We start from the raw sequence: 26,536 nt of genomic DNA, 5'->3' as shown, positions 1-26,536 counted from the left end.
AACAAACCAGGTCACCATCAATGGAAAGTAAAACGAGCAGCCTTAATATTACATACATTACAAGGCCCAGCCCAAAAATGGTATTCAACTCTACCGAGTGAAACAAAATTAGATTGGGAAATATTCTGTAAAGAATTCTCAGACATGTTCGATTCAGAAAAATCAAAACAACAAGCAAAAATAGTATTACAACAATTACAAAAACATACTAACGAGTCACTACGCTCATTTGCACTAAGAATAGAAACACTTGTCAAAACAGCATATTCATTATATACAGAAGATTATCGAAACAGCGTAATGAACCAAACATTTATTAGGTTTTTGGATAACGAATTAAAAACAGCAGCACTGAAAAAACACGCAAACCATAAACAAACACCGAGAGAACCAGAAATGACATTCAAAAACTTAGTAGACAAAATAGACCAAATGGATTTGACAAGAACAATAACAAACAATCACAAACGATTATATGAAGTTAATCAAACAACAAATAGTATTCATGACGATCTTAAACAAATGAATATAGCATGTAACAATATAAACGATTTAAACCAAAACGATTTAGAACAGTTTGAAGGAACAATTTGTAATGTCCTTAATGGAATTAACAATACTTACGACAGAAAAAACTTTAAAGGACGACCAAAATTTGCATTATTTTGTAGTTACTGTAGCTCTCATGGCCATACAAAAGGCAGATGCTTTAAACGACCAAGAAGAGAAAGCATACCAAGACCAAAAGAAAAATCCTTTTACGGTCATATGAGAAACAACCAAAACCTACCAAATCGGAGAATTGACTCAAATAATGTTAATGGACGTCAATTACCATCGACGTCACCAGTCTATAACAGTTCTAGAAGCAGAACAACATATAGACCACAATCACGAAATAACTATAATACACCGAATGATCAACGAAACAAAAACTCTAACAATTATAACAACCGAAATTTAAGTTACAATAGAAATAACTATAACAGAAGCAGAACAAACAGCTACAACAGAAGCAATGATTATAACAGTCGAAACAACAGTAGGTCGAATTCAAGATATAACAGTCAAACAAGACCACAGTCACCATATAATAACAATAATAACAGAAATAACAATTATAATAATCATTATGATAGACAGAGATACAATAGTAGAGATTCAAGTAGAAGAGATAACTACAGAAATAGATCAATCAGCGACAGTAGGCATAATTCAAACAACTATCGCACAAATACTAATAGTAACAATGCTAGTAAAGACAGACGAAATTCATCAAATAGAGAATACAATAACAGAAATAGATCACAAGATCGCAGATCAAACGGACATAAATATAACAATAATAACAACAAAAATAGAATAAAAAGCATAGAAGCTGAGAGACAAAACGAAGATCCACCAGGCATAGATGAATACGAATACACATCAGATTCATCGAATGAAGACCAGGAAATACTTGATAAATTCTACAATGCAAACGAAGAAACATGTAACACCATAGTGAATGCATTAGAAAACAACCCGACATGGATTCTACCAATGTATCAATGTAATAAATTTGAACAAGATTTCACAAAACAAAAACCAATACTAGAAATCGATTTCCTACTTGATTCTGGAGCAACATTAAATCTCATAAATGAGGACACTTGGAACGAGATACAATATAACAACCCAGAAATACATCTGGAAAGAGCAAACAAAACATTAACAGCAGCAAATAATACTACTATAGAAACACTTGGAACTATAACATTAAATCTTACAACAGATAGAGTATCAAACAACAGAAACAAACTACAACACAATTTTAATATTCATTTCTACATAACAAAATGTAACCACAATATTCTAGGAACTCCATTTTTCAAGGAGTACATAGAAACAATAAACGTGAACACAAACAAACTAACAATAAACACTAGCACAATTCTAGATAACGATATAACATTTTTTATGAACAGTACAAAAGGATACCCATATTATTCTAGACTTTACCCAATTTTCAACAAAGAAACGATCTATCTAGATAGAGAACAAAATAAATGCATAACATTTCCAATACCAATATTCAAACAAATGGAAAATTCAAACGGAAAGAAACTTTACAGTTCCAAACACTATTTTGAACCGATAAACAAATATCAAAACATATCATTCACCGATATTAAAGATCTTACATCAGAAACCGAACATTTTATAGACATATTCCTAATAAACAAACAACAACATAAAATAACAATAAATGAAGGCCTAATTGGTTTCATGTATCAAAACATTACATTCATAAAACAAAATGAAGAGATGTACCAAACCAATTCAATAGACTTTTTTACAGCGTTATATTTTCTTACTTACGAAAACGAGAATGATATCAATGAGATATTAAACATACAACAAAACGAAACAATTGAACAAGTAGCAACATTCGAACGAAAACCGAACTTCAAATGTAAATTTAATATCCACAAATATACAGAATCCGAAAAAGAATCCATTCAAATGTTTGATTTTCAACACTCATATTTAACACAAGATGAATTTGAAAAAGTAGTAAAAATTATAGTAGACTACAAACAAGTCTATGCAACAACAAAATTTGATGTGGGAAAAACAAAAGTCAAACTGAACCTCCCTATAAAGAAAGATGCAATCTTCAAAAAACAACGAATAAGTAAAGTACCGATACATTTACGAGAGAGAATACAAAAATTACTCGATGTTTTGAAAAAATACGATATAATTGCACCAGTCAACAAAGAACAATTATCAACAGGAAATACATTCACAAATCCAGTAATAATATTACGAAAAGGAGAATCACTGAAGATAGTACTAGACGCGAGATACTTAAACAGTATGATTGACGAATCAAAATGTAATTGGCCGATCGAACCAGTTGACGTGGCACTAACACGCATAAATGGAACAATATTTACAACAGCAGATCTAAATAGCGCCTACAACCAAATACCTCTTGATGAAGAATCTATGAGATACACACACTTCACAATAGGCAATGAACAATATTGCTTTAAACGTTTATTTTACGGAATATCTATTGGACCAGCAGCTTTTGCTTCAATATTAACACATTTTCTCTATCCTTTAATACGAAAAGGAACGGTAATTTCATACGTAGACGATATTTTCATTCAAACAAACTCATACGAACTCATGTACGAAACACTTATTGAATACCACAAAGTATTGTTAAAAGAAAACTTAAAAGCAGCACCCGATAAAACATACTTCATGTTAAAGAAAGTTAAATTTCTTGGAAACATAATTGAAAATAAAACAATAAAACCCCTCAGTTCACGAATAGACGGTTTTCAAAAACTTGAACCTCCAAAAAGTATGAAAGCCTTACAGAGATATTTAGGAACAATAAACTTCCTTGCCAAATATGTTTATGGCATGCAGCCAATACTCCAACCATTTTATACTCTTTTACACAAAGAAACAGATTTCAAATGGACAAAAGAACATCAACAGATTTTTGAACAAATGAAAAAGACAATAACACATAACTTAGAATTAACAATGCCAGATACTACACAGCCATTCTACATTATAACAGACGCATCGAATACAGGAATTGGAGCAGCATTACTCCAACAACACCCTACTGAAAAGAAAATGAAACTAATATCAGCAAATTCTCGATTGTTCACACCTATCGAAATGCGACTCTCTACACTAATAAGAGAATGCTCTGCAATAATTTTTGCATTAACAGAATATGAATTCCTACTAACAGGGTCGAAGCATCCTATTGTACTATTTACAGATCATAAACCGATCATCTACCTATTTACACAGAAAAATAAACCAAATCACAGAGTTTACAGATTCCAGTTAATACTGATGAAATTCCCAAACTTACACATAATCTGGACAGAAGGAAAAAACCTAGCACTCCCAGACCTGTTAAGCAGAACAATAGACGAAGAACGTTTTACAAAAACAAGAGATATAACAGTAGAATTACCAGAAAACATTAAATTCTTCTTTGCAAAAACACCGTTTACAAATAACCTCGAATGCAAATACAGCGTTTACAATAATCCGAATGATGAGAATACAGACCGAACACATTACTCAGTATTAGCAAACATACATAACAACTACTTTGAGATTAACATAGATAAAAATACATATAATCCGATCTCATACGAGAAATACAATACAGAAACAAAAACAAACCTAATACCAAAATACAAACCAAAAATAAGAGATTGGCAATCACCAACAATAGAAAAAGACGATCTTATTATTAACAAGAACCAAAAAGGACCATACACACTTCATCACGACGATGATTACCTCAGACTGATTAATGTCATAAAACAAAATTCAGAATACGAAAATGCAAAAATATCAGATATCTTCTATGACGAAAAAACGAAGGTAACAGAACAACTTATTAAAGAAACACAAATATTAGATCCTGTACTACACAGAGTGAAAATGTGGAAAAAACACAATAACAAACCACACTCAGTAACATTGGAGATCCGTGGCAACAAAGGATTATTTGCTTACTTTCGGAAATATAAATCAATAATAATTGACGAAACAACAGAATTAATAAAAATTATAATAAATGTTCACAAAAAGTCATTACAACGAATTTGCTTACCATTAACATTATTGCTTTGCGTATTTTACGAAAATCATTGCATAGATCTCGTAGGTCACACAGGACTCGAAAAAACAAAACGAAACATAATGGAAAAATTTTACTTCCCGAACATCACAACATGGATAAAAATTCTTATTGCAGACTGTATCCCATGCCAAACAAACAAGGTATTCGCCAACACAAAAATAAAAAGTAAACAAGAACAATTAGCACCAACAAAAAAGTATTTTAATGAAATGATAATGATAGACACAAAAGGACCAATCTATCCTACTTCAGAAGGAAACAACTATATATTCGTTATAGTTGACGCATTTTCTCACTATGTAACAATAATGTGTGCACCGAAAAATACAGCACACTATGCATTTACCGCATTATTCGAACATTGGTTCATGAAATTCGGACTACCCGATGAAATACGATCTGATAATGGATCAGAATACATCAATACAGAGCTAACACACTTATGTAATTATTTCGAAATCAAATTTAAACCAAGTACAACATATGCACCTTGGACTAACGGTTTAGTAGAAGGAACAAATAGAATAATTGGACAATTTATAAGAACACTGCTGAACGAAAAATAAAACAATTGGTCACGAAAAGCAAAATTTTTCCCTTATGCTTACAACACCCAATATCAAACACGACTTGGAATGTCACCATACGAAGTTGTTTTTAATCAAAAACCAAGACAACCAACAAAGATTAAACTCGGAACAACAACAGATGAAATGGGCAACTGTAACCCATCAGATACAAGTGCATGTAACAAACAACCTACACATACACATTTAGAAAAACAATTTAATCACCCGAAAATTGCGAAATTACAGAAAGGAACATTCGCAAAATGGTTTTTAGACAAAGAAAAACACTATAATGATACATATCAAAGAATAACAAAGATTCTACAGAACAGAAAGAAACTAACAGACGAAATGAACATTCGATTTCGCACAGCGAAACCACTTGAAAAGAATACATTCGTATTACTTACAAATCAACAACAAATTGAAGGAGTATCGAAAAAACTACTACCACTGAAAACAGGACCATACATCATTATCGACAAACCAACAGATACAACCTACATCCTAAAAGATAATAATAAAGAACAAATAACAATACATAGAAATCACATTGTACCATACTACCCGAAAGAAAAACATATCAAATTAGAATTACAAAATTACTTATTAACAAACGAAATACCAACATTAAAGCAACCAAATTCACATACAGATGAAAATAAAATAAATAAAAATAATAACCATACAGAATCAAAACATACACACAAATACAACCTTCGCAAAAGAAAGGTCACAATGATAAAATAATAAACAATCAGAAACAACAATATTATTAATAAATAAATAATATGAACATACATAAAAATAAATACATATTATAAATTGTAATATAAATATTAAGTATACAGTTCAACATGTAAGAATAAATATATTAACACATATTAATATGTATATCATCCAATTACACGCTTATAATAATATGCCTATAACTAACTATGACAACTTATAAGTTATTCTATTCAATGGACAGACATTACAAAAGTTGTAACGAATATTAGAAAATACCAAAATGAAACCTGTATTTCTACTACACCTAACCCTATTAATTCACTAATGAAACAAACATTTCAACTATAGATCTAGAATTCCAGTATTCCTACAAATAATATATCCAGTATTTCTACGTAACACACATCCTAACCCTAACCCGTGTGTATTTTCCCGTATATGTTCCCCCGAATAAACAAAACGAAATGTATTTACGTTAACAAACGAACATTTCTATTAATAAACAAACATTTTTAACTAACAAAAGAACATTTCTATTAAAACTAGAATAAAAAATAATAAAACATCAAAAACATATATAAAAACATCGAAAGGAATTAAAAACAAACATCAATATAAAATAAATGACACATGACGACTAAAAACCTTCACTCTTCTTCGCAACCTTCACTCTTCTTCACATACAAACTTCCACTACAAACTTCTCCTTCATCAACAATTTTCTTCACTTCTTCCTTCAAATCTTCATCACAACTCTTCTCAAAATTGTCACAAACCTTCTTCCATCTCTTCAACAGCCATTCCATCACAATCATTTTCTCATCCATCGTGAATACACCACCAATAGTAACACAAAATAAATAAAACAAATAAACCAAATAACAAATCGTATAAAACAAACTGATATTGATACTAGCCCCTGAACCTCTCACATTAAGTTTGACAAAAAGGTAAATTCTCATATAAACAATTCAAGCAAATAACAACAAAAACAAAAAACAAAAAGGTATTGATGTTCACAAGTTTAGAACTGGAATAGACGTTATTGTAGTTAAATTGAAGTAAAACAATAAACAAATGATCAAAATATTCAAAATTCAAATAACAAATAAGTTCAAATAACAAAGTATAAAAAATCCACGATTGATAAACTCGCGGAATGGAATAGATACTTTGTAGAAATTGATAAATCAGAATAGTAAATACAAAATATAAAAATGGAAAATATATAAAACGCACATAACAGGATAACACAAAACACTAATATTAAAACAGGTAAAATACGAAATACAAAGAAACATAAATACTAAAATAAGGAGTTAAAACAAAATACAAAGGATAACATCTTCCGCACTCATTACTGATAATAACAAACAAAATATAAGAAAAGGAGTATTTTCCTCTTTCATCATCAAAGTAAAAATTAACGTGAAGTAATGACAACACAATCTGGAAGCATAACCATTATGTTGAATTCATCTCCGTGTAACAGTAAATCCGTAGTAACAAATACACATGTAAACGTTCCAGACAGTAACAATCCACGATGAAATAACGCCTCATCTAAAACACAGATTCAGACATTAAACAACACCATTTAGTTCAGATTTGAACTGGATTAAAACAATTTAGTTCAACTTTGAATATCATTCGGTCAGACGACCTTCGGCTAAATAGATATGACATTTAAACAAGACTGTACGTCATAAACTAAACTACGTCATTAACAAAAACGGACGTTAACAATACGGACGTTATTATAACAAACGTAATTAGTAGCATTTGTAAAATGCCAACCTCATTAGTATCACCATTAAAGAAATACATCGATTACTACAGATATGTAGAGAGATCATTAACAGAAGAAAATAGGCACAAAGTGATATGTTCATTACGGACATAAGAGACTTGAAACATAGTGACGGGACAAACGACTCCCATGCAGACTCAATCAGTAACAAATTAGAAAATGTCAACCCAATTAACATTTACAACCATTACAAAATGGTAATTACGAAATAGATCTGACACAGATCAAAGAAAATACTGAAGTAGACACTTCAGTACTAATCACTACCAAAACCTAACGTCATACCATCCCCAACGTTATACCATCCCCAACTTGCACCATCCAATTAGACAATCTTACGAAATTGACATCTCATTAACATAAAGCAAATTAGAAGACCAAGAAGTTGGCACCAACTAGATGGAACCGACTATAATGGCACCATCACTAATCATCAACTTGAAAGCTAATTGCTAAGAAAAGAAGTAACAATTTAACAAATAACAAAATGGCAAATAAATGGCACCAACTTGATGGCACCAACAAATCATTAAAGAGACCCTTAAACTTACCAATATCGCATGTCTTACCAATATTGCAACCAAAGATACTAATTACCAACTAACATAATCATAAACACCAACTAATTATAAGAAGAAAGAATGATAACAACAAAGCTAAAAGAATCTAAGAAAGTACTCAAAAATCGAAAAAGACCTATCCAAAAGCTAACAAGACCCAGTAATTGGCAACTCAAGAACCAAAAACGAAAAACGGAAGATATGCAAATGTCACAAACATTGTAGAGAACAAGAAACAAGAAAGTTAGAATCACAATTCCAATTTTGTCTTGCACAAACAACTTTCTCTCCGAGAATTGAAAAATTCTCTAAAAATCAGCTAAGCTGATAACTCTAAAAAATTCTCATACAATTCAACCCAGTTGACGAATAACTCTAATTTCAATCACAGTCTCAGTAAAAATCTTTGAAAATATTCTCACAGATTCCTTTTTATAAATTTTTCAAAAATTTTCTCAATCATTTATAAACCTTCCCTCAATCATCTCTCTGTAAACCAAAACTTCGATAACTATTCCCAGTGAAAGAATATCAACATCTTTCACATTTTTATCAACAACACAGTTCTACAATCACAGGTAAACTGAACTACCTTAATTTTATATCAGAAAGATTGATACATCATTACAACTATCATTGTAATGAAACTCCACCTATGTTATCAGTATCAGAATTTCTAAATTCTCTTAACAAAAACCAACTTGCAATAAAAATTGCAATACAAACAGACGAGTTTACAGATATTGAATACCCAACTGGTAGTCATTTACATTTTGACGACGATTACGTTGTACTAACAAACTGCAAAGTTTCACCAAAAAACTACCTCTTCATCTTTGAAGGAGTAACAAAAACAAAACAAGAAATAAAACTCTTTTGGGGAGAACACCATTTTGATATACTTAAGTATACGTTACCTTGTTCTGAAACAGTAACTGAATTCGAAACATTAAAACAACAGATAACGCAAACAAAGTGTATTGATTTAAATCAACTAAAAACATTTTTTATCGCAGTTTGCAAGAAAGAAGCTATATTCCTCGTTGATGACAGAACAAAGAAATAACATGATACCCCTCATTGTTATAATATTATACAAATAAACGTAACGGAAATTTGATAGTGCGACACCGTTTAGTGTCAGTTACAATAGTAAATAACTGTCACTATTCAGTGTAGCATTGTATCTGATTTACACAAACAGTGAACAAACAGTGAACAAACTAATATAAGTTTCAACCATTGATTTCACAGAGGCACTAGTTGCAATATATATATTATTATCTAAAGTACTATTTTTCTTAACAATCTTCTTAATACCGTGTATAATAGTTGTTTCAACATACCTAGCAGTGGTAACCATTACTGAAGTTATACGTAACCGTAGAGTTATATATGCTAGCCCACCAGTTCAATAAATTATATCTCACACAAAAACATCACACCACCTAGCTCACACCACCTTATGCAGGAATTACACTCAGACATATTTCACATTTGTAAATCAAATATTGATATTATTGAACTCGAAATATTTAAATTCATCAAAATAGCACTAATAATATACTTTTTCATACGAATGTGTTTAAGTTTAGCAGAATATTTTTTTTAACCCATAAAAATTGATCCACTTCCAGATATAGAAGATTCTATCTATTACACATTACATTCACAAAGATTCTACCTACAAATAGGATTTCCCGAAAACTCACCGTTATACGGTACTGTCATTATTTACCAACTACAGTTACATATTGCAAATAGAGAAATTTGGATATCAAACTTAGGAGCACAAACACATACACCAGAACAAGAATTTATACCAGTACTAATATTAGCACCACCATATATACATATACCACAACACGGACCTGAGACCGGAGCATAAAAGCATAAAACAGCAAAAATTTCGTCGTCTAGTAATAATAACAGTAACAATAACTCCGAAAGACCACACCATAACGAAGTTACAGATCTAACAAATATACCCACCTCACCAGAAAATGAAGATACTGTAAGTATTGATACTGAAAATCCCTACACAGTACGACGAGAACGGCCGGATAGACGAGAACTTCTTAGGGCAAGACGTAGATCATCTCTATCATTCCCCACACAAGAATCTACACTAGTTTCTTACGGTTCAACAGACATAGAATCTAATATCATTAGACCAATAGAAACAATAAATTCAGAACCACCAAGTAGAACGGGCACACCCACACTACACAACTTTAGTATAAGCTCACCAAGCGAACACTCAAGTGTAAACACAGATCATACACCAACACCTTCTGAATTACGAGCAAACCCTTTCCTACCCCCAACGTTTCAACAAAGACAAGATTTTAACTTTGTGCAAGAACATTTCCGTGTACAACCATTGCAATCACCCAACAGTTCACATTGGTCAGCAACATCCCCCCAATCAGCTAGTACAAGCACAACACCATTACGAACAAACCAGACATCATCCAACACATCTATAAGTATACCCAGAGTTGACATCCCGAACTCCCTACAACCACCTAGAAACACAGCGCTATCTCCAGCATCATTCATACCCGAAATTAGATTACCATCCAGCCATCCCGGAAGAACTAGATCAACCCCCATACTCAATCCTAACCCCCCAACTAAGAGCAGAACCAATGAACATACCTATTTATTCCCATTAGACCATAAAACTTGGAACCCACCTCCTCCTTTATACGGACCTACAAATCTTGGAGATACACTTACAAATTGGGCAAGAAATAGACTTATTAACACACTCAATCTCACAGCACGACAACGCAATACAGCACTAGAAGTTCTAGCAACACCATCTCTCGAATTGAAATTTAACACTACAATCAAATATAACACTATATTCAACCACCCATTTCATGCAACAACACCTTCAATTGTAACAACCACAATACCAGCACCCTTCATTTGTATAGACTTCGTATATAAATTTGACAGATATACAAAACAAACACTTGGATTCGCCACATTCTATAATCCACATACAGGTTTAACATACACATGTCGCTTCAACTAAAAGCAATTATATGTATATTATTATTATTAATATTCTATATATGTATGAAAATAGAAACAAAACTTCAACTCGAACAAAGACTTAAAGACAACGCAAAACACAGAATAAAAGACCTAATTAACGAACGAATGAATATACACATTGAACAACTTAAACAGAAAAACAGAACACGAAATGGAACAAACACCTTCACAAACAAGTTTGAACACATTAATAAATATAACCATTATATTAATCTCGACAATATAACAAATATAAACGATACAGATTATGAAGCAATGTGGGAAACAACCATAGACCAATGGACAAGAAACTGGAATTTCTACACAGAAAGACTAACAGATAGCATCCTAAATAAATTTAACTACCAAACGACAGAAACGACAAACAAATATAGACTTTATTGAATTAACAGGACAGAACATTAATGGTTCCGCAACAGGACCACAGGATATATTCATAGAGCATTGCGACTGTGATGCAGAAGAAATCACAAACGTAAAATACTACAAACTAAATAAAATCAGCACATGTAAATTCAAACCACTAGATCTTGACATGACAAAGACAGAAGTACAACTTTTATCAAAAGCACAAGCAGTAGAAATCAAAGCATACGCAGTTGCAGGAAGAATCAAAGAACGTGTAGAATGGTGTTCACAACACACCAACTACATAAGAGCAAATAGACCTAGCTATTACGTTTCCGACGCACAACGAACAAAAATATTAGATGCAGACGAAGTTCGTAACGAACTCGCTAGAATAAACTTACTAAAGAACACACAATATAAACCTACAAGATACAATATATCATTCAACTTTATTGCAAATCCACCATTACAGAAAAAGATTGAAGATCTGCAAGGCAGAATACAATTCGATATGAACATTCCACTAGTACCACCATACGGACGAATTGTATACGATTACACAAACCCACTTTGGATACCCAGCGCAATTAAAAACGCACAGTCCAACTGTATGAAAGGACCACGTAAACAGAACAGAATAGACATCTTAGATTGGACACTCGAAATACGAGAAGTCTCACTAATATTAAATTTAGATACCGAAGAAATATCATACATGGGAACAAAATTACCATGCGATCTCCGCAAGGGAGAATGTTTACCCACACCACTAACAAAAGCAACAATTGTGTGGGAACCACAAACACACTGTCAACTATTCGAACTCATACGATTTGACGCATATATGGTAAAATATCAAGATAGATATTGGATAGAAACAAATGCAGAATGGACCACAGTCCAACAACCAGATATCACAAAGAAAAAAAAATTAAATCAAACAGACACAATAGCAACACGATTCGAAGTATACCCACTAGTCGAACGTGAATGCGGTTCACCACAACCATTACACAAAACAGAATACGACGATATATACATAATATATGAATATGGATTTGACATGCACACAGGACAAAAAGTAACAAAGAAAAAAGACAAATTTGACGATGAAAAATTTATTAAAATAAAACCAGAACAAATAATATCGGAACGTACACGATACGAAGACAAAGAAAACCAACAATACTATTATGGTTTTGTAAACGAAGAAACTCACCTCAATATGAAAATGGACCTATATATGAGTAACATTTATTCTAGAATTAGCTTACAAGCAATAGAATTCTATTCACAAATTTGCGAACAAACTCGAAACCTCAGACAATTAACATTGACTCAATACAAAAGAACACTCCACTCTTAGGATACATTCTTACTGGAGACAGATCCATTTTTGTGAAACAAGAAGGCGTAAACGTCATGAAAATGTATAAATGTGCGAAGAAATCATCACCTCTTTATGTACCACAAACACGCGAATGTTACGATAAAATTCCTATCCTATACAAGAACAGAGTACAATATGTACACCAACTAACAAGACAAACATACTTATGGGCAAAAACAGTACCCTGTTCACACAGTAACTTTGATCAACTCATCTCAATAGACACTGAAGGAACAGCACGATATAGAGTAACACCCTACCCAGTAAAAGTAGAAACGATATTGAACACTATATCACCCGAGGAAATAGTTTTAGATAACATGTTTAGTAAAGCAAGTTTAATAGAAAGTGGCATTTATAGTAAAGAACAACTAATACAAGAACGCAAAAGAGATCTACTCCACGAATATAGGAGAGATCGTGAAAAACCACTACAAGAAGCTACATCAGCAAATGCACAAAAATTATTAGAACTCGAACAACTTGGACTTTTACAAACATACAAAAATTATGAACAATCCTTAAAATGGTTAAAAGATCTTAACATAAATGGATATAACTTCCAAATAGATCAACCAAGCGTAAACTGGAAAGAAATTTTTGATGGAGAATGGCTCAAAGACCAAATATTATCAATATTTGGTTGGCCATGGTATATTCTCGAAAAGATGGCAATTATATACGCAATGATCAGTATGATATTATTTATAACTAACCTAGTAATTAAATTTTACAACGCATTTGCAATCCATAAAGCGATTGGTAAACAAGCAAGTATTACTAAAATACTACTAACAGGAATATTTGGTATATTCTCACAAACTTTAACACAGCTAGTTGCACAGATACAAGGAGATGACACTAGTCATGATAGCCATGATAGTGATAACAACTACTCACACTATACTAAACACAATACAAATAGGAAACACACTTTCCGCCGTCATTCATCCGACGTTACTCATTTAACACGTAATGAAAACAACCCACCAGAACAAACATATATTGACACAAACTACAAACATTATAACACAACCATTCGTAGAACAGATCAAGGACTAGAATTGAGAACACTAGAATCACCACCTAAGAAACAAAAACCACCACTACCAGAACGGAAATACAAACAACCCGAACCATTAAAAATCGAGCCCCTTGAAACAATAACTGAAAACAAAATGACTACCTTACCACCACAACTAATTACCCCTCCACCAGCGTATCAATGTTTAGGAAATAACATACCAGTGAGTACAACACGCAATTCACCCCCCCACGTGTCACCAACCCCAAGTGCACCCAATATACAACAAACTTCAACATTTCACGGAACATCATATGAACCACAATTGGGAATCAATAAAACAACACCGTATGAAATACCACAACCATCACAAGTAAACACTCAAAACAATCTCATTCCATCAGTGAAGCTTATAGAAATACAAAATCCACCACCAATTGATTTCACACAATTGAAAATAGCAGCAAACAAAATGAATAACCGCAGCCATAGTTTAGACATATTGAACGATGACGATCAACCACACACGAATGAAGTCACATATTTCGACACTCATTCAGCAAATACATATGAAGTATAACCGTGTATTTTACTAAGAACAACTAACACACTATTAGCTAACACACTATTAGCTATATGCCAAAATAACTTGCCGTAATAAGCACATACTTTATATATCTCACCCCTTGTTTCATTACTTCAGAACATTCCCTAACTTCACTATTTTTATATTTTCTAAATAATCATAATAAATCATTTTTATAATCCAATTTTAATACTATCCAATTTTGTACGAAACTTAACACTTACCGAGTAGGTCCAACGCCAAATAAAACAGTAACACTGAATTGTTGATAATAGTAACGATATTAGATAACAGATAAATTTGTAACAATAAAACACATATAACATTGTAAATCAGTAACAATTTGTACTATTGTATATTAACACTCTTCAGTAATAACAAATGTAAATGAGTAACATATTAATTGCAATTTTAGCTAACCATTAATAATGGCACATAAGATGGACTTTGAGTACGAATCTGCATACAGAGCGGATTCGCCCCTCAGCTACGACGTTGAGGAGGGCGAACTCAGCTCTGGATCTGGACGTTCCTCACCAGGAACAGTTCGCGATAACGCCTCTACATGTAGTACACAAACTGACGATCGTATAACAACCATGCGAGTTGAGATCGATGGAGACACCAACGATCAACAGACACAGACCTCACTGCAACCAACGCCAAAAGAAATTGCACAAATGATCAAGGAAAAGGTAACTCATAAGCGATTAACAAGTAAAAATAACAATCAGGAAGCGTTTTCGAATAGAACACCGAACAATCCGAATGAACAAGGAACTAGTACACACGTACATAGTTATCAACATACTAGACCTAGTAACAATGGTAATAAAAACATACAAACGATATACCAACCGAATACAGAGTTTCAATCGCCACCACTTCCTAACTATCCTCCACCAGTGCGACCACCCCCTCCTACAGATCGTGTATATGAACGAACAATATATAACAATCAACAGTTTACATCTAATAAATCTTTTATACGACCACATAATTTGAGATTTCCTTATGCGATAACACCACGAAGTAACAATCATAAATCATTCTTTCATCAATCAACGAACGAACAATCTCCAACAGCCACAGTGATGGAAACCATTTGGTTCCAGGATAACGATCCTAGATTATTAACAAACCCTCACAGCAGTAACTATAACCCCCTACTTAGTTACAGAAATTGGTCTAATATGCCATTTGACTCCCGCGATTATTGTTTTATAATGGCTCCATTACATAACTTAAAGGACCGCATATCGGAATATTTTCCCCCACTACCCTCCGAAAATACAAATACTGTCAAACGCAGTACCAAAAACATGGGAAGAGATAAACTACATCAAACATGCTACCCAGTACTTAAACAATTCTATAGTCTTACAGAACGATTTCTGTACGACTATGACTATGAGTTCAAACTGCCAATCGTATGCACATTTGACCTTCTCGTTGCAAAGGCATCCCAAGACCTTTCCGCCTACAGCGTTTTTGATCATCAAATTTTCCAGCTTAGTTTTAACTTTTTACATCCAACGGCTAAAGATGTACAGAACAATAACTACAGAGTTCACGAGACTAAACTTGTTCATAACCTCATTTACTACACACTTTTACGAGACAAAAATAAAAACACAACAAAAAGTTATATTCATATTAATGACCAACTTACGTCACCATACTTCCTGAATTACGGATATAAGTTAAAATGGGAATACACTGTAGGAACACTCCGAAACTTCGATCCCATAAAGAACTATTATATATTTCAACCGAACGAATCCCCCGAACGGCCACTCATAGTACCTATTGAAGCACTCGAACCGTGCGAAGAGTACCACACGTACCATCTTGAAGGCAGCGTAACAAATAGAGCTGTCATAAATCGTATCCAATTCAATAACGAACGTAAAACTACAGACTTAGAAAAACAAATACGAAAATCGGTTAAAGCTTCTATAACGGAAGTCTCGCTGGACGAACTAACAAATTTGATCGCATTCTATTTGGCAAACGACGATCACTTCGTCAAAGAATATGAACAATATAATTCCCGAACAAATCATCCGAAACAAACTGAAAAGTTATAACAAAGAGCTATGTCGTAACACATAAATGTAATGAATGTATTTAGTAACAATACATCCAACCATGGATGACTCAGCGCATATTTGTTTATTCTTTAACCTTTTTAGATAACCTTTCACTTTTCATATCCCCCATTTATACAACTAGTTATACCCTTTGGTATAACACTGAAAGTGAAATAAAATATGATAAATTCCAAAAAATACTTTTCTACTTTACCCCGAAATTAGTCATATGTATACATGTAAATATGCAAAGCCTTTCCATAGTTAGATGTATGCAATTTTGTAAATAGAATGGAAAAGACAATAAAAAGGAACATAATAGTTTTATGAGTAACACTAATACATGCAAAGAATAACACAATGTATAAGCCGGACATGTCAAATTTTCAAAACACTTTACATATACATATTACTCATAACGAGTTAAGACATGATCATTTAATTTACAAACAAAACACATACTTTAGGGTAATATGTACATTTATACATACAAACTTTAATGCATTGTACAAAAATGATTTTGTAACAACACATAACAGAATACATAGCACTTAGTATTACACTTGTACCAAACAGAATGAAAGAATATCTCAAATATTTTGAAATTCGAAAATTTCACAATCCAAACTTAACACTCAAAATATGCAATGTAACAATTCTGAACAAAAACAAATATGTATCTTAAACAAAGTAATACATATGTATGTCAGCACATATAGACACATGTAACCCATTCGTAACAACTAACATCTTACTTGTAACAATTACTAAATACTTTTTCCTCAAAAAGGAAAATTCGGTTATTGGATATAAGCGCGCGGACAGGCAACATTTTACATCATTTAAAGTACCCGTTAATGGAAATCAAACAATTGTGAAATTGGGTCTACCCATTACAATCTTTAAAATACTAAGCACCTTTTAGGCATTATAACAAAATATACAGATACGAAAAGCGCAGTCATATAATTTGACGTTGTAGAAGTATAACAAAACCATTGTAAACAGACAGACATCAGAATGACTCTTGATCTCGAATAGATTCAAGAAGTAATACATGTTCATCTCAATTACAAAATCCAACATGGCCAAGAAAGCCACAAAAAGTCTACTACCCTCAATTTCTCCATGGAATTCCATAACAAAAAACATTCAAACACTGGAGTTAACCAGGAAATTTACGCCATTGAAATCAAACGATTTCTGAAGATAAACGGAACAAAGTACATTATTTTTCTTTTTCCCACCGGAAGGGATACTACGTAATAACAAAGAACATTTACATAGAGAAAAATAATAAACACTTTAACAGCTAACACATACAAATCAGGTAAATCAGGTAAGTCACTGGACAACAGGAGCATCACATCCATCAACACTGGAGCGGCACAGAAGGATCTTCACCCATTGGAAGTGTGGTGGTGGAATAGATACTTTTGTGGTTGTTGATGTTCATCCTTGCTATGTGGGCAACCTGTGTCCAGGGATCTATTATCTGAAAACCACGACTACAAGGCAACACCTTCAGCCAAAAAAGAAGAAAAACCTTTCAGAGAGAATGAAGAGAAATTAATTTTGATATACAGTAAAGAAGACTTTCAAAAAACAAAAACTCTAAAACCCGGAAAGATGGAGTCAGTGTTGACTTCCAACAAAAGGATTTATAAACTTATTTTATTTAATAAATAAATACTAAAATACTCAACCCTGATTGGTTGAAATTATGGAAATACCTTTCCCTTAAATGTTTATTTGTTATTCCCAGAGACAACAAGACAACTCTACCCTTTAGTCGGTACCAGTCAGACCTGATATAATAATAAAGTATATTTCTCTCTCTCTACTCCGCTCTTGTTTTGTATTGAGATATACGTTAGACTTTAGCATTGCGGCCGGTGCACTGTCTGCTGAAGCTCAGATAGAAGAGTAACAGACTAGAGGAATAGAACTTTAGTTAGTCAGGTAAGCCTTAAGATATACTATATTCTTGAGACTCCATAAGACAGAGTTAGAGTAACCTCCCTAGGTAACCCTACCTCAGCACACGTCTTAGTATGTCTTCGTTAAAGAGCTGTCCAAAAACTCAAATATTTCAACAGAATACAACAGGCGTGATTTTATTTGCGTATTGTGTTGGGCCAAAAAAATTTGAACCAAATTTTAAAGAACGATACAAAAATCCCATTCCCATTTACTATACCCCATTTACCCCTAAAAAATATAAACTTGGTTGATTTTAAAACATAGTTGAGGCTCAAAAACTGGGAAGATTTTGTCGGTAAAATTTTATTACAGGAAATTTTTTTTGAAAAATGATCTTGTAAAAAAATAAATAATGTTATTCAACCACTATTATCTGTGGTACACTTCCGCTAGCACTGGTGATAAATATATGTTTGAGCAGCATTCAAGTTTTTTAAATTGACTTTTTGAGTACAAAACTTCCCTATCAGTGGGTTTCCAAACCATGTGATCCGCCGTAATAGACTGAAGCAATAACCTCTAGGGTACCAGGCCCTTGATATACATTATCTTACAAATCGCTTTCGCTTTAGCAACAGGCATAATTTGTGAAGAAGAGCAATTTTTTTACGTCATGCAAAAATCAAGAGTCAAGCGTGAAAAAGTCACTCGAAAACTGAAATCGAAAGAATGTTGTTGAGGAAACGGTCAAGTAAAAATTTAAAAGTTTTCCATAAAAAGATACACACGTTTACAATAGTTGCTTCAAACATCGTTCGAGAGCGATTAAAAAGACGCACGGTTACAATTGTTGCTTTTAACTTCGTCTGAGATCATTTAACGAAAGATTGCATAACTGTACGACTGACGTTTTTCTTAAGCACCAATTGCCAAGCATCTTCGATATTTGACAAATCGCTTAGGCAACCACCTTCAGCAAAGTTTGTCACATACTGCGGCAGCTTCAGCACATTCAACCACTCAGAGAGATCGTGGCATGGCGGATCTGCGTCCTCTAGTCTGGGTACCCTGGGGCAATTTTTGACAACCCTCGATGTTAAAACCTTCTGGATGGTGGCAGGGTCTTTGACCCCAATGAAACCCAGGCTCTCAGCTGTCAACACGTCCAGGCCCTAAAGTTGATAAAAGTGGCGGCTATAATGCAAAAAAATGATCGGTATTTTGATATTAATGATAAGAAATTGTTTTCTGTGATCAAGAAAGTTCGGATATATGCAGCATATACTCATCTAAAATGTATATCGGTGGCTGCTGAAAGATTGTGCCACAGACCCCTTGTCAAGTGTCTCGGAGGAAAAGATAAAACAACAACAATTCTTATAGGGTTGTTAAAAAACAACCTAGTGAGGGTATGGAGAAACTTGTTGACACATAATCAAATACTTCAGTCATAATTTCTTCGTTTACCTAAAATATAAGTGATTTTGATCTTTTTGGTCAACAGGGCTTTAACTTTTTTACACAGAATATTTTAGTTACAGTGATCATCTACAAGATTAGTGCTTCAATTCGTTGACTTTACAATCCGTTGACGCAATTATTTATATCAACTAAGACGTCGTATTGAAGTCAATTGTTAAGGGCTCTTTTCCCTTAATGGCCCAAGAATAATTCGGACCTGATTTATTACTATTGACATGTGCTCTGTAAATGTGGCGGGCGTTCATAACGGGCATAGCGTTACATGTTGTGGCGGGGGGGGGGTACGGCTTTCCAAAATTCCTGTAAGAGGATAGAGCCCTTACAATGAAATCGATGTCATCGTATCCATGTTCAATGAAAATGGGTTCGAAGTGTCTCAAGCGTATCTGCAGCAGCCACTCACTGATGTCTTTTGGCATCATAGATTCTAAACACAAGTATTGCAACAATTCTAAAGACAAGTATTAGAACAATGATTATGGATGTTATAAAATATTAATGGAAATTGTGTGAAAACGACTAATTGCAACCCCTTTTGTTGAAAAAAAAATAAAAAATTTGCTTATAAACAACTGAGGCAATTTTTATCGTTCAAAATTAATTTTTAAAATTAATTATTTTTCCAGCTTTTTCTCAGGAAAAGAGTGCTGAAAGTCAAAGCTATAATTAGCGTTTGCGCAAGTCTACTTTTTTCTTCTATCATTTAACAAAGACTTTTTCACGCCATAAACCGTTCCCCCAAACCCCTCTAAAATCTAATATTGGGCATTGCTCCCTAAATTTTTTACACAAACCCTGCCTATGCCTTTTTTAATACTATTTGTAGCAACTATAGGAAATCAAATCGGTGCGAAACTTAAGAAGGGTGAAATAATCGGGGTAATATCATAGAGGTAAAATTTATAGGACACCATTTTTCTCATGTCCCGGTGAGGGCATTGGCAAATACTGGTTTTTGATATTTTCCCATAAACTCGTCAATATTTCATCACCAATTGTCATTTGAGTCACTTTCTTCCAATTTGAAAAATATAACCGATGTCTGGCGAATGTTGGGAGGTCGAGTAAAGGGTGTAGGGTTGAGAAGACTAGATGAGAGGGGAGTTCAAATTGACAGGTGAAGGAGGGTTGACATTGATGGGAGTGTTGAGGGGGGGGGGCTTATGACAGGGAGGGTTTCTTATGGGGGGAATCGCCCTTCACATCATGAAATTGTCTCCTCTAAACAGTTTTGGCCAATCGCATTCTCAGAGAATACTGAAGATTGGGGCTCAAGAGAATTTAATGCCCTCCGAGCGTGGCCTCTTTTCTCATTTTCGAAGACGAAAAATCAAATGTTCAGACAAAAGAATGATCAAGCGAAAAATCGCATTAAAAAGACCACAGAACTAAAGTAATTGCTACACACTTCATTTACGAGCAATTAATAGGAGAAACTCATATTCAATAATAGAAACAAAATTATGGAAAAAAAACGTAATAATTAATTGAGAAGAAGCAACAAACTCTCATGTTATACAAGTACGCATTCGGAAGACAACGAAAAAAACAGACAGAAAGCTTTTCAGACTGAGCAACAGCAACTATAATTAATAAGCATATGGTAACAGTTAGCTTAGCAATGAGGAGATTTTAATTTCAGTTGATTTAAGTACTGGAAGAAAAATAAACTGAAAATATAAACCGACTAATGCCGGACAAATTGCTCTCAGACGACAGGTGGCGCAAATTAATTCAACGGCTATAGCCCAGAACAATTTTGTCATGAGTGCAAAACCTTCCACCAAGCAAGCATTTGAAACCCCAAGTTCGGAGTCCTCGATAGCTGCATTATCCTCTCGACTAACAAACACTTGTAATTTTCTATGCTACAATCGACTTGAATTTAGCAAAAAAAATTGCTTCGGAATGAGAGCCATTGAGATCAACCGAAATTGAAGAAGACAAGCGTCAGTTAAGATGTGAAAGAACGCTCTAGAACAAAAACGCAAAAACGGTCAAGAGAGAAATTTGCATGAAAAGACATACACGTTTAGAGGCGTTGCTTCAAATTTCTTTCGAGAGAAAATAGGTATCTGCCAAGAACTACTTACTAAGTGAAAAAGTGTGTATATTCTATAAACTAGTAGCAAGCGCCAAACGGCTCAATTCATCAAAATAATTGAGGATCAAAAAGACAAAATCAGATTAGCATAAACGTATAGTATGGCTCCAAGGATTTGTTATCCCATTATTTTCAATAGGTTGGAGTTATTTAGTAAGGTTATCCGCGAATAAGAGATATCAGAATTGGACATTAGCAACAAAATCGTGTCACTACTGTTCTTGTCGTTAGAAAGCTTTATTGCGCGGATAAAAGTGACGTATTATTGAAATGCAGAAGCAAATGGGCGAATTGCTACCAATTAAATCCATCCACAACCCCAATTTTAAAACTTGTGAAGGATAAAGGGTTGCAACAGCTGTTAAAATCGGAACAACTAATGGAAGATGCAGACAAAGAGTGCTCATCAAACATATCGAAAAGTTCAGCTTAAGCTGAGGGTTAAAAAATGGAGACAGTTTTTTACAGACTTAAAAACAAGGCGAAACTCAGCTTCCAGATTGAACTTCACAAAGTTTATTAATTAAACGAATTTTTATTGTTTCATTCAAAAATTTTCATTGCGAAACGCCCCTTTTTTAATTACCAGGCTTTTATGTATTGCTACCTTAAGTATTGTTAATAATTGGCAGCAATTTTTACGTAAAAATTCCGTTTTTAAAGCTTCTCAGAAAACGATTTTCCATTAACTTTAAACAATCAAAAGCGAGTGATGTCCGACTTCAACCATGAAAAATGTGAGTAAACTAAAAGCAATTTGAACAGAACCTATTGATTAATGTATGAGCACAGAAGGTAAGGCTATTAATCTGTTTTGAATTTTATATATTATCTTGAAAATTCGCATGGAGTGGTTTTTCGACTTAAAGTTGCTGTAAACTGTCGTCAACCAGTGCGCGCAAAAAATTCAGACAGTAAATTTCAAGCACTAACTGACGACAGTCTGCTGCTATCTGATTTGATAGCACAAACATTAATTTAACGTTAGTTTAACTACCCTTAAGTGACTGACAATAAGTTAAATTGGGCAGAACGTATCTTAAGCTTGTGGAGGATAACATCACTGGGTAAGCAAGGTAGGAGGCAGAAAAGTGTCGCAAAAAATGAGGGTCCAAATACACCAAAATTGCTTGATCAAACATCCTGATATCATGCCCACACAGAAAAAGTTGGCATAGACTTCTGAAACTCTAAGAGTTAGAAAATCTATAGACTTCTGAAACTAAAAAAATCTCACAGTAACATGATGCCCTTGCACTTCAAAAGTTCAAACGTCTTCTGAGCAGATGAAAAATCAGCGCAGTGACACTAAAAAATTGCAGAAAATATTGCCAGTTTCAAATTAATCTACAATGGTATTTTTGTGTAAACAAATTGCATTTCTACAAAAATCTGAATGATAACTTTTGAGATTGCATTAGGTAGTTTGTGGAAGAAAGAGCCAGAAGGTGAAACACTAGTGTTTGGAGTTTATGGATTAGTTACAAAACTGTCTTTCAGATCACTCTCTCTACTAAAAATGGAAGCCTTTAATGCGGTTTAGAAAAATCAAGTTTAGGGAAACTCTTCCGCAAGGAAATAGGCTCAGAGACATTTGATGAAGAAGCGATTGCAACAGCAAAACTTGTAATGAAAAATGTACGCCAACTCTTGTGATGAAATCTGAATTAGTGCTATTAATTACTACACAGAACTGCTCGATGTCTATGAAAAACATGTAAAAAACATGAAAATCGGCTTTGCAGTAAAGTTTATTCAAAACCTTTAGTGCAATTAATAGCGGCTACTGGTTCATGACAGAATGAAACCGTTTATTTATAAAGCACGCCATGACAAAACTTATAAAAACTTTGTCGATTGAAACAGGCGCCAGTATAATTATGAACAAAAGCAGATTGCAGAACTAAAGGTCGGTTACGTGAGCCGGAAATTAATTTAAAAAATTTTTTTCGGCCAATAAGCAAATTATCAAATGGGCAATATATTTGAAGACAGTTTGTAATAATTTTCAAACACTGATTTAGCTGTGTTCTTGTTTCTCGCCATGTGATGTCCAAAAAACTAAGTCCTATTAATGCTTCAAGAGTAAAAAGCCCCAGTTACGCTTAAAAAATTTCAATCCTGGAATCCCTCAGAAACTGAAGGTCAAGTTAGTGTTTTTGAAAAGTAAATTTTCTAAAAGACAATTGCGCTTTAAACCTCAAGTTAATTTATAGACCGACCGATAAATCAATATTAATTCTATATTTATTTGAGAATAAATTTATTTATTCTTTTATTAATAAGAAATACAAATCTACTCACAGAATGAAATATCACTTCATGAATTAAACTCTTACCTTAAAACAGCCGCGAAAAACACACACACACACACACACACACACACACACACGTAGCCTACTGTAGTGCAAAGTTACTGAAAGTTGAAAGCGGAGACTAACTGGTCTCTCATCTATGAAAATCTCGAGCAGACAAGTTTAGCCCATTGTAGAATGACAATGAGCAAATATGCACAACATTTAAGCCTCCTTTCACATTGGGCTAGTCGAGACACTTTACGAGATCATATAAATACCTCGTAACTCAAATTTGCAAACAAAACCAAGAACTCCTGTCAATTCTTATGGGATCTGAGGAAGAAAATCTTCGAAACTGAACGCACAAACTGTACAACTGGCGAGCTGTCAATTTTAGTTGTTCATCTATATGTTTCAATATAACGTACGCCAAAGAAAAACTCAAAATTGTGCAGAAACTTTAAGGATAACCGCCCAGTTACGGATCACTGAACTTAAATTTCTTGGTAAACCATTTAAAGAGAAATTTTGCTAATAGACTCCAAAAGTTAAAAAAAAACAGAAAGAGTTTAATGATAGAATCCATTACAATAAGCGTCTACTGGTACTCGGGTCGAGATGTCAGCGCCGTTTCAGCGCATTATTTTGTAAGAAATGCGCTGAAATTATGTAAGAAATGAGCTGAATGCGCTGAAATGCGCTGAAATGTGGAGAAGGCGCTGAAAATTCAAAATTTCAGCGCATTTTCAACACATTTCTTGCATAAGTTTCAGTGCATTTCAGCACACTTCAGCGTATTATTATGTAAGGTTTTTGCGCTGAATTTTTTGTTAAAATTCAGCGCATTTCAGTGCATTTCTTACATAATTTTCGGAAAATTTCTCGACCCGGGTACCGAATTGCTGGAAATGTACTTACTTTTAAAACTGGCTTCCACTTTTGTATGTTATTAATACAAAGCAAACGTTTACCATATTTTCTCATGCTTATTCTTTTATTTCGGAAAAGTATTATCTTTCTTGGAATTAAAGACTGACTAACCTAACATCTCCTTTTCAAATTTCACAGCAAATTCTTCCAGTTCTCCAATGCCAGCAACATTCATCAGATCCTAAAACACAATTCAATCTTCACTCGAATTTGAGTTTTTTTTAAAAAAAACGATTGAATTCAAACTAATGGGGTAAATAGTACAGCCCCGACTGAGGTACGCAACGCAATCCAAGTCTCAATAGGCCGACTTGGGTCTTGCAGAGGGGGGTTTCTACTAAGACTCTTCAACAGAATCTGGCAACACTATCAGGGCCCCATCCACAGTCTTCAAGGTACGTGACTCTGATGAGATTACCCAGAAAGCCTGGCATTCGTGCAGCACTGGGTGGCAGATCGAGCGAGAGTGACTTTCAAAGTGACTTCACAAAAATCAGCCAACCTTGCTTGAAAACTGTATATAGGAATTATGTTATTCTCGAATTTATCACTGCACATATTGTAGCAGTGCTACATACAATACAAAACTCAATCATTTTTAGTGCTATCTGATGCAATCCTACTGTGCTATTTCTGTAGTCTATGTCGACATACTGAATCAACCAATCAGACTATGCCAGCTGGCAAAAAGTATAAACCACCACTATAAAAAGCAGTGAGTTTGTAGTAGAAGCACTTTTTCCAACTCTGCGAGGATTTAATCCACTGGCTGGCGATTCAAGCCCAGCAGCAGAGGAATAGCCGCAAACAACAACAAGCTCAGCTGAGCGCGGCGGCTAAATGCTTAGCGATATAGCTCGAGCAGTAAGAGCTAATGCTTAGCTTATTTCCTCACATTAGTAGTACATACAATTATGCGCTATAATAGATAGTGATGA

General features: G+C 33.8%; 1 protein-coding gene across 2 annotated transcripts in view; it reads right to left on the bottom strand.

Moving 5' to 3' along the window:
* The window catches only part of LOC142344461 (uncharacterized), a 94,369-nt gene that overhangs the window by 13,535 nt on the left and 54,298 nt on the right, over positions 1 to 26,536 (bottom strand). For both annotated transcript variants that reach the window (XM_075396120.1, XM_075396121.1), the window contains exons 10-12: positions 25,710 to 25,779; positions 20,591 to 20,694; positions 19,694 to 19,957 (exon numbers count right to left, since the gene is read on the bottom strand). In XM_075396120.1, the coding sequence (XP_075252235.1) occupies positions 19,694 to 19,957; positions 20,591 to 20,694; positions 25,710 to 25,779 (438 nt within the window). The remainder of the gene's footprint in view (positions 1 to 19,693; positions 19,958 to 20,590; positions 20,695 to 25,709; positions 25,780 to 26,536) is intronic.

This window comes from Convolutriloba macropyga, chromosome 8, assembly GCF_964194025.1.
Source record: "Convolutriloba macropyga chromosome 8, txConMacr16.3, whole genome shotgun sequence".
Lineage (NCBI taxonomy): Eukaryota > Metazoa > Xenacoelomorpha > Acoela > Convolutidae > Convolutriloba > Convolutriloba macropyga.
Note: the sequence above shows the minus strand (reverse complement) of the source record. Positions and strands in the feature narration are given on the sequence as shown.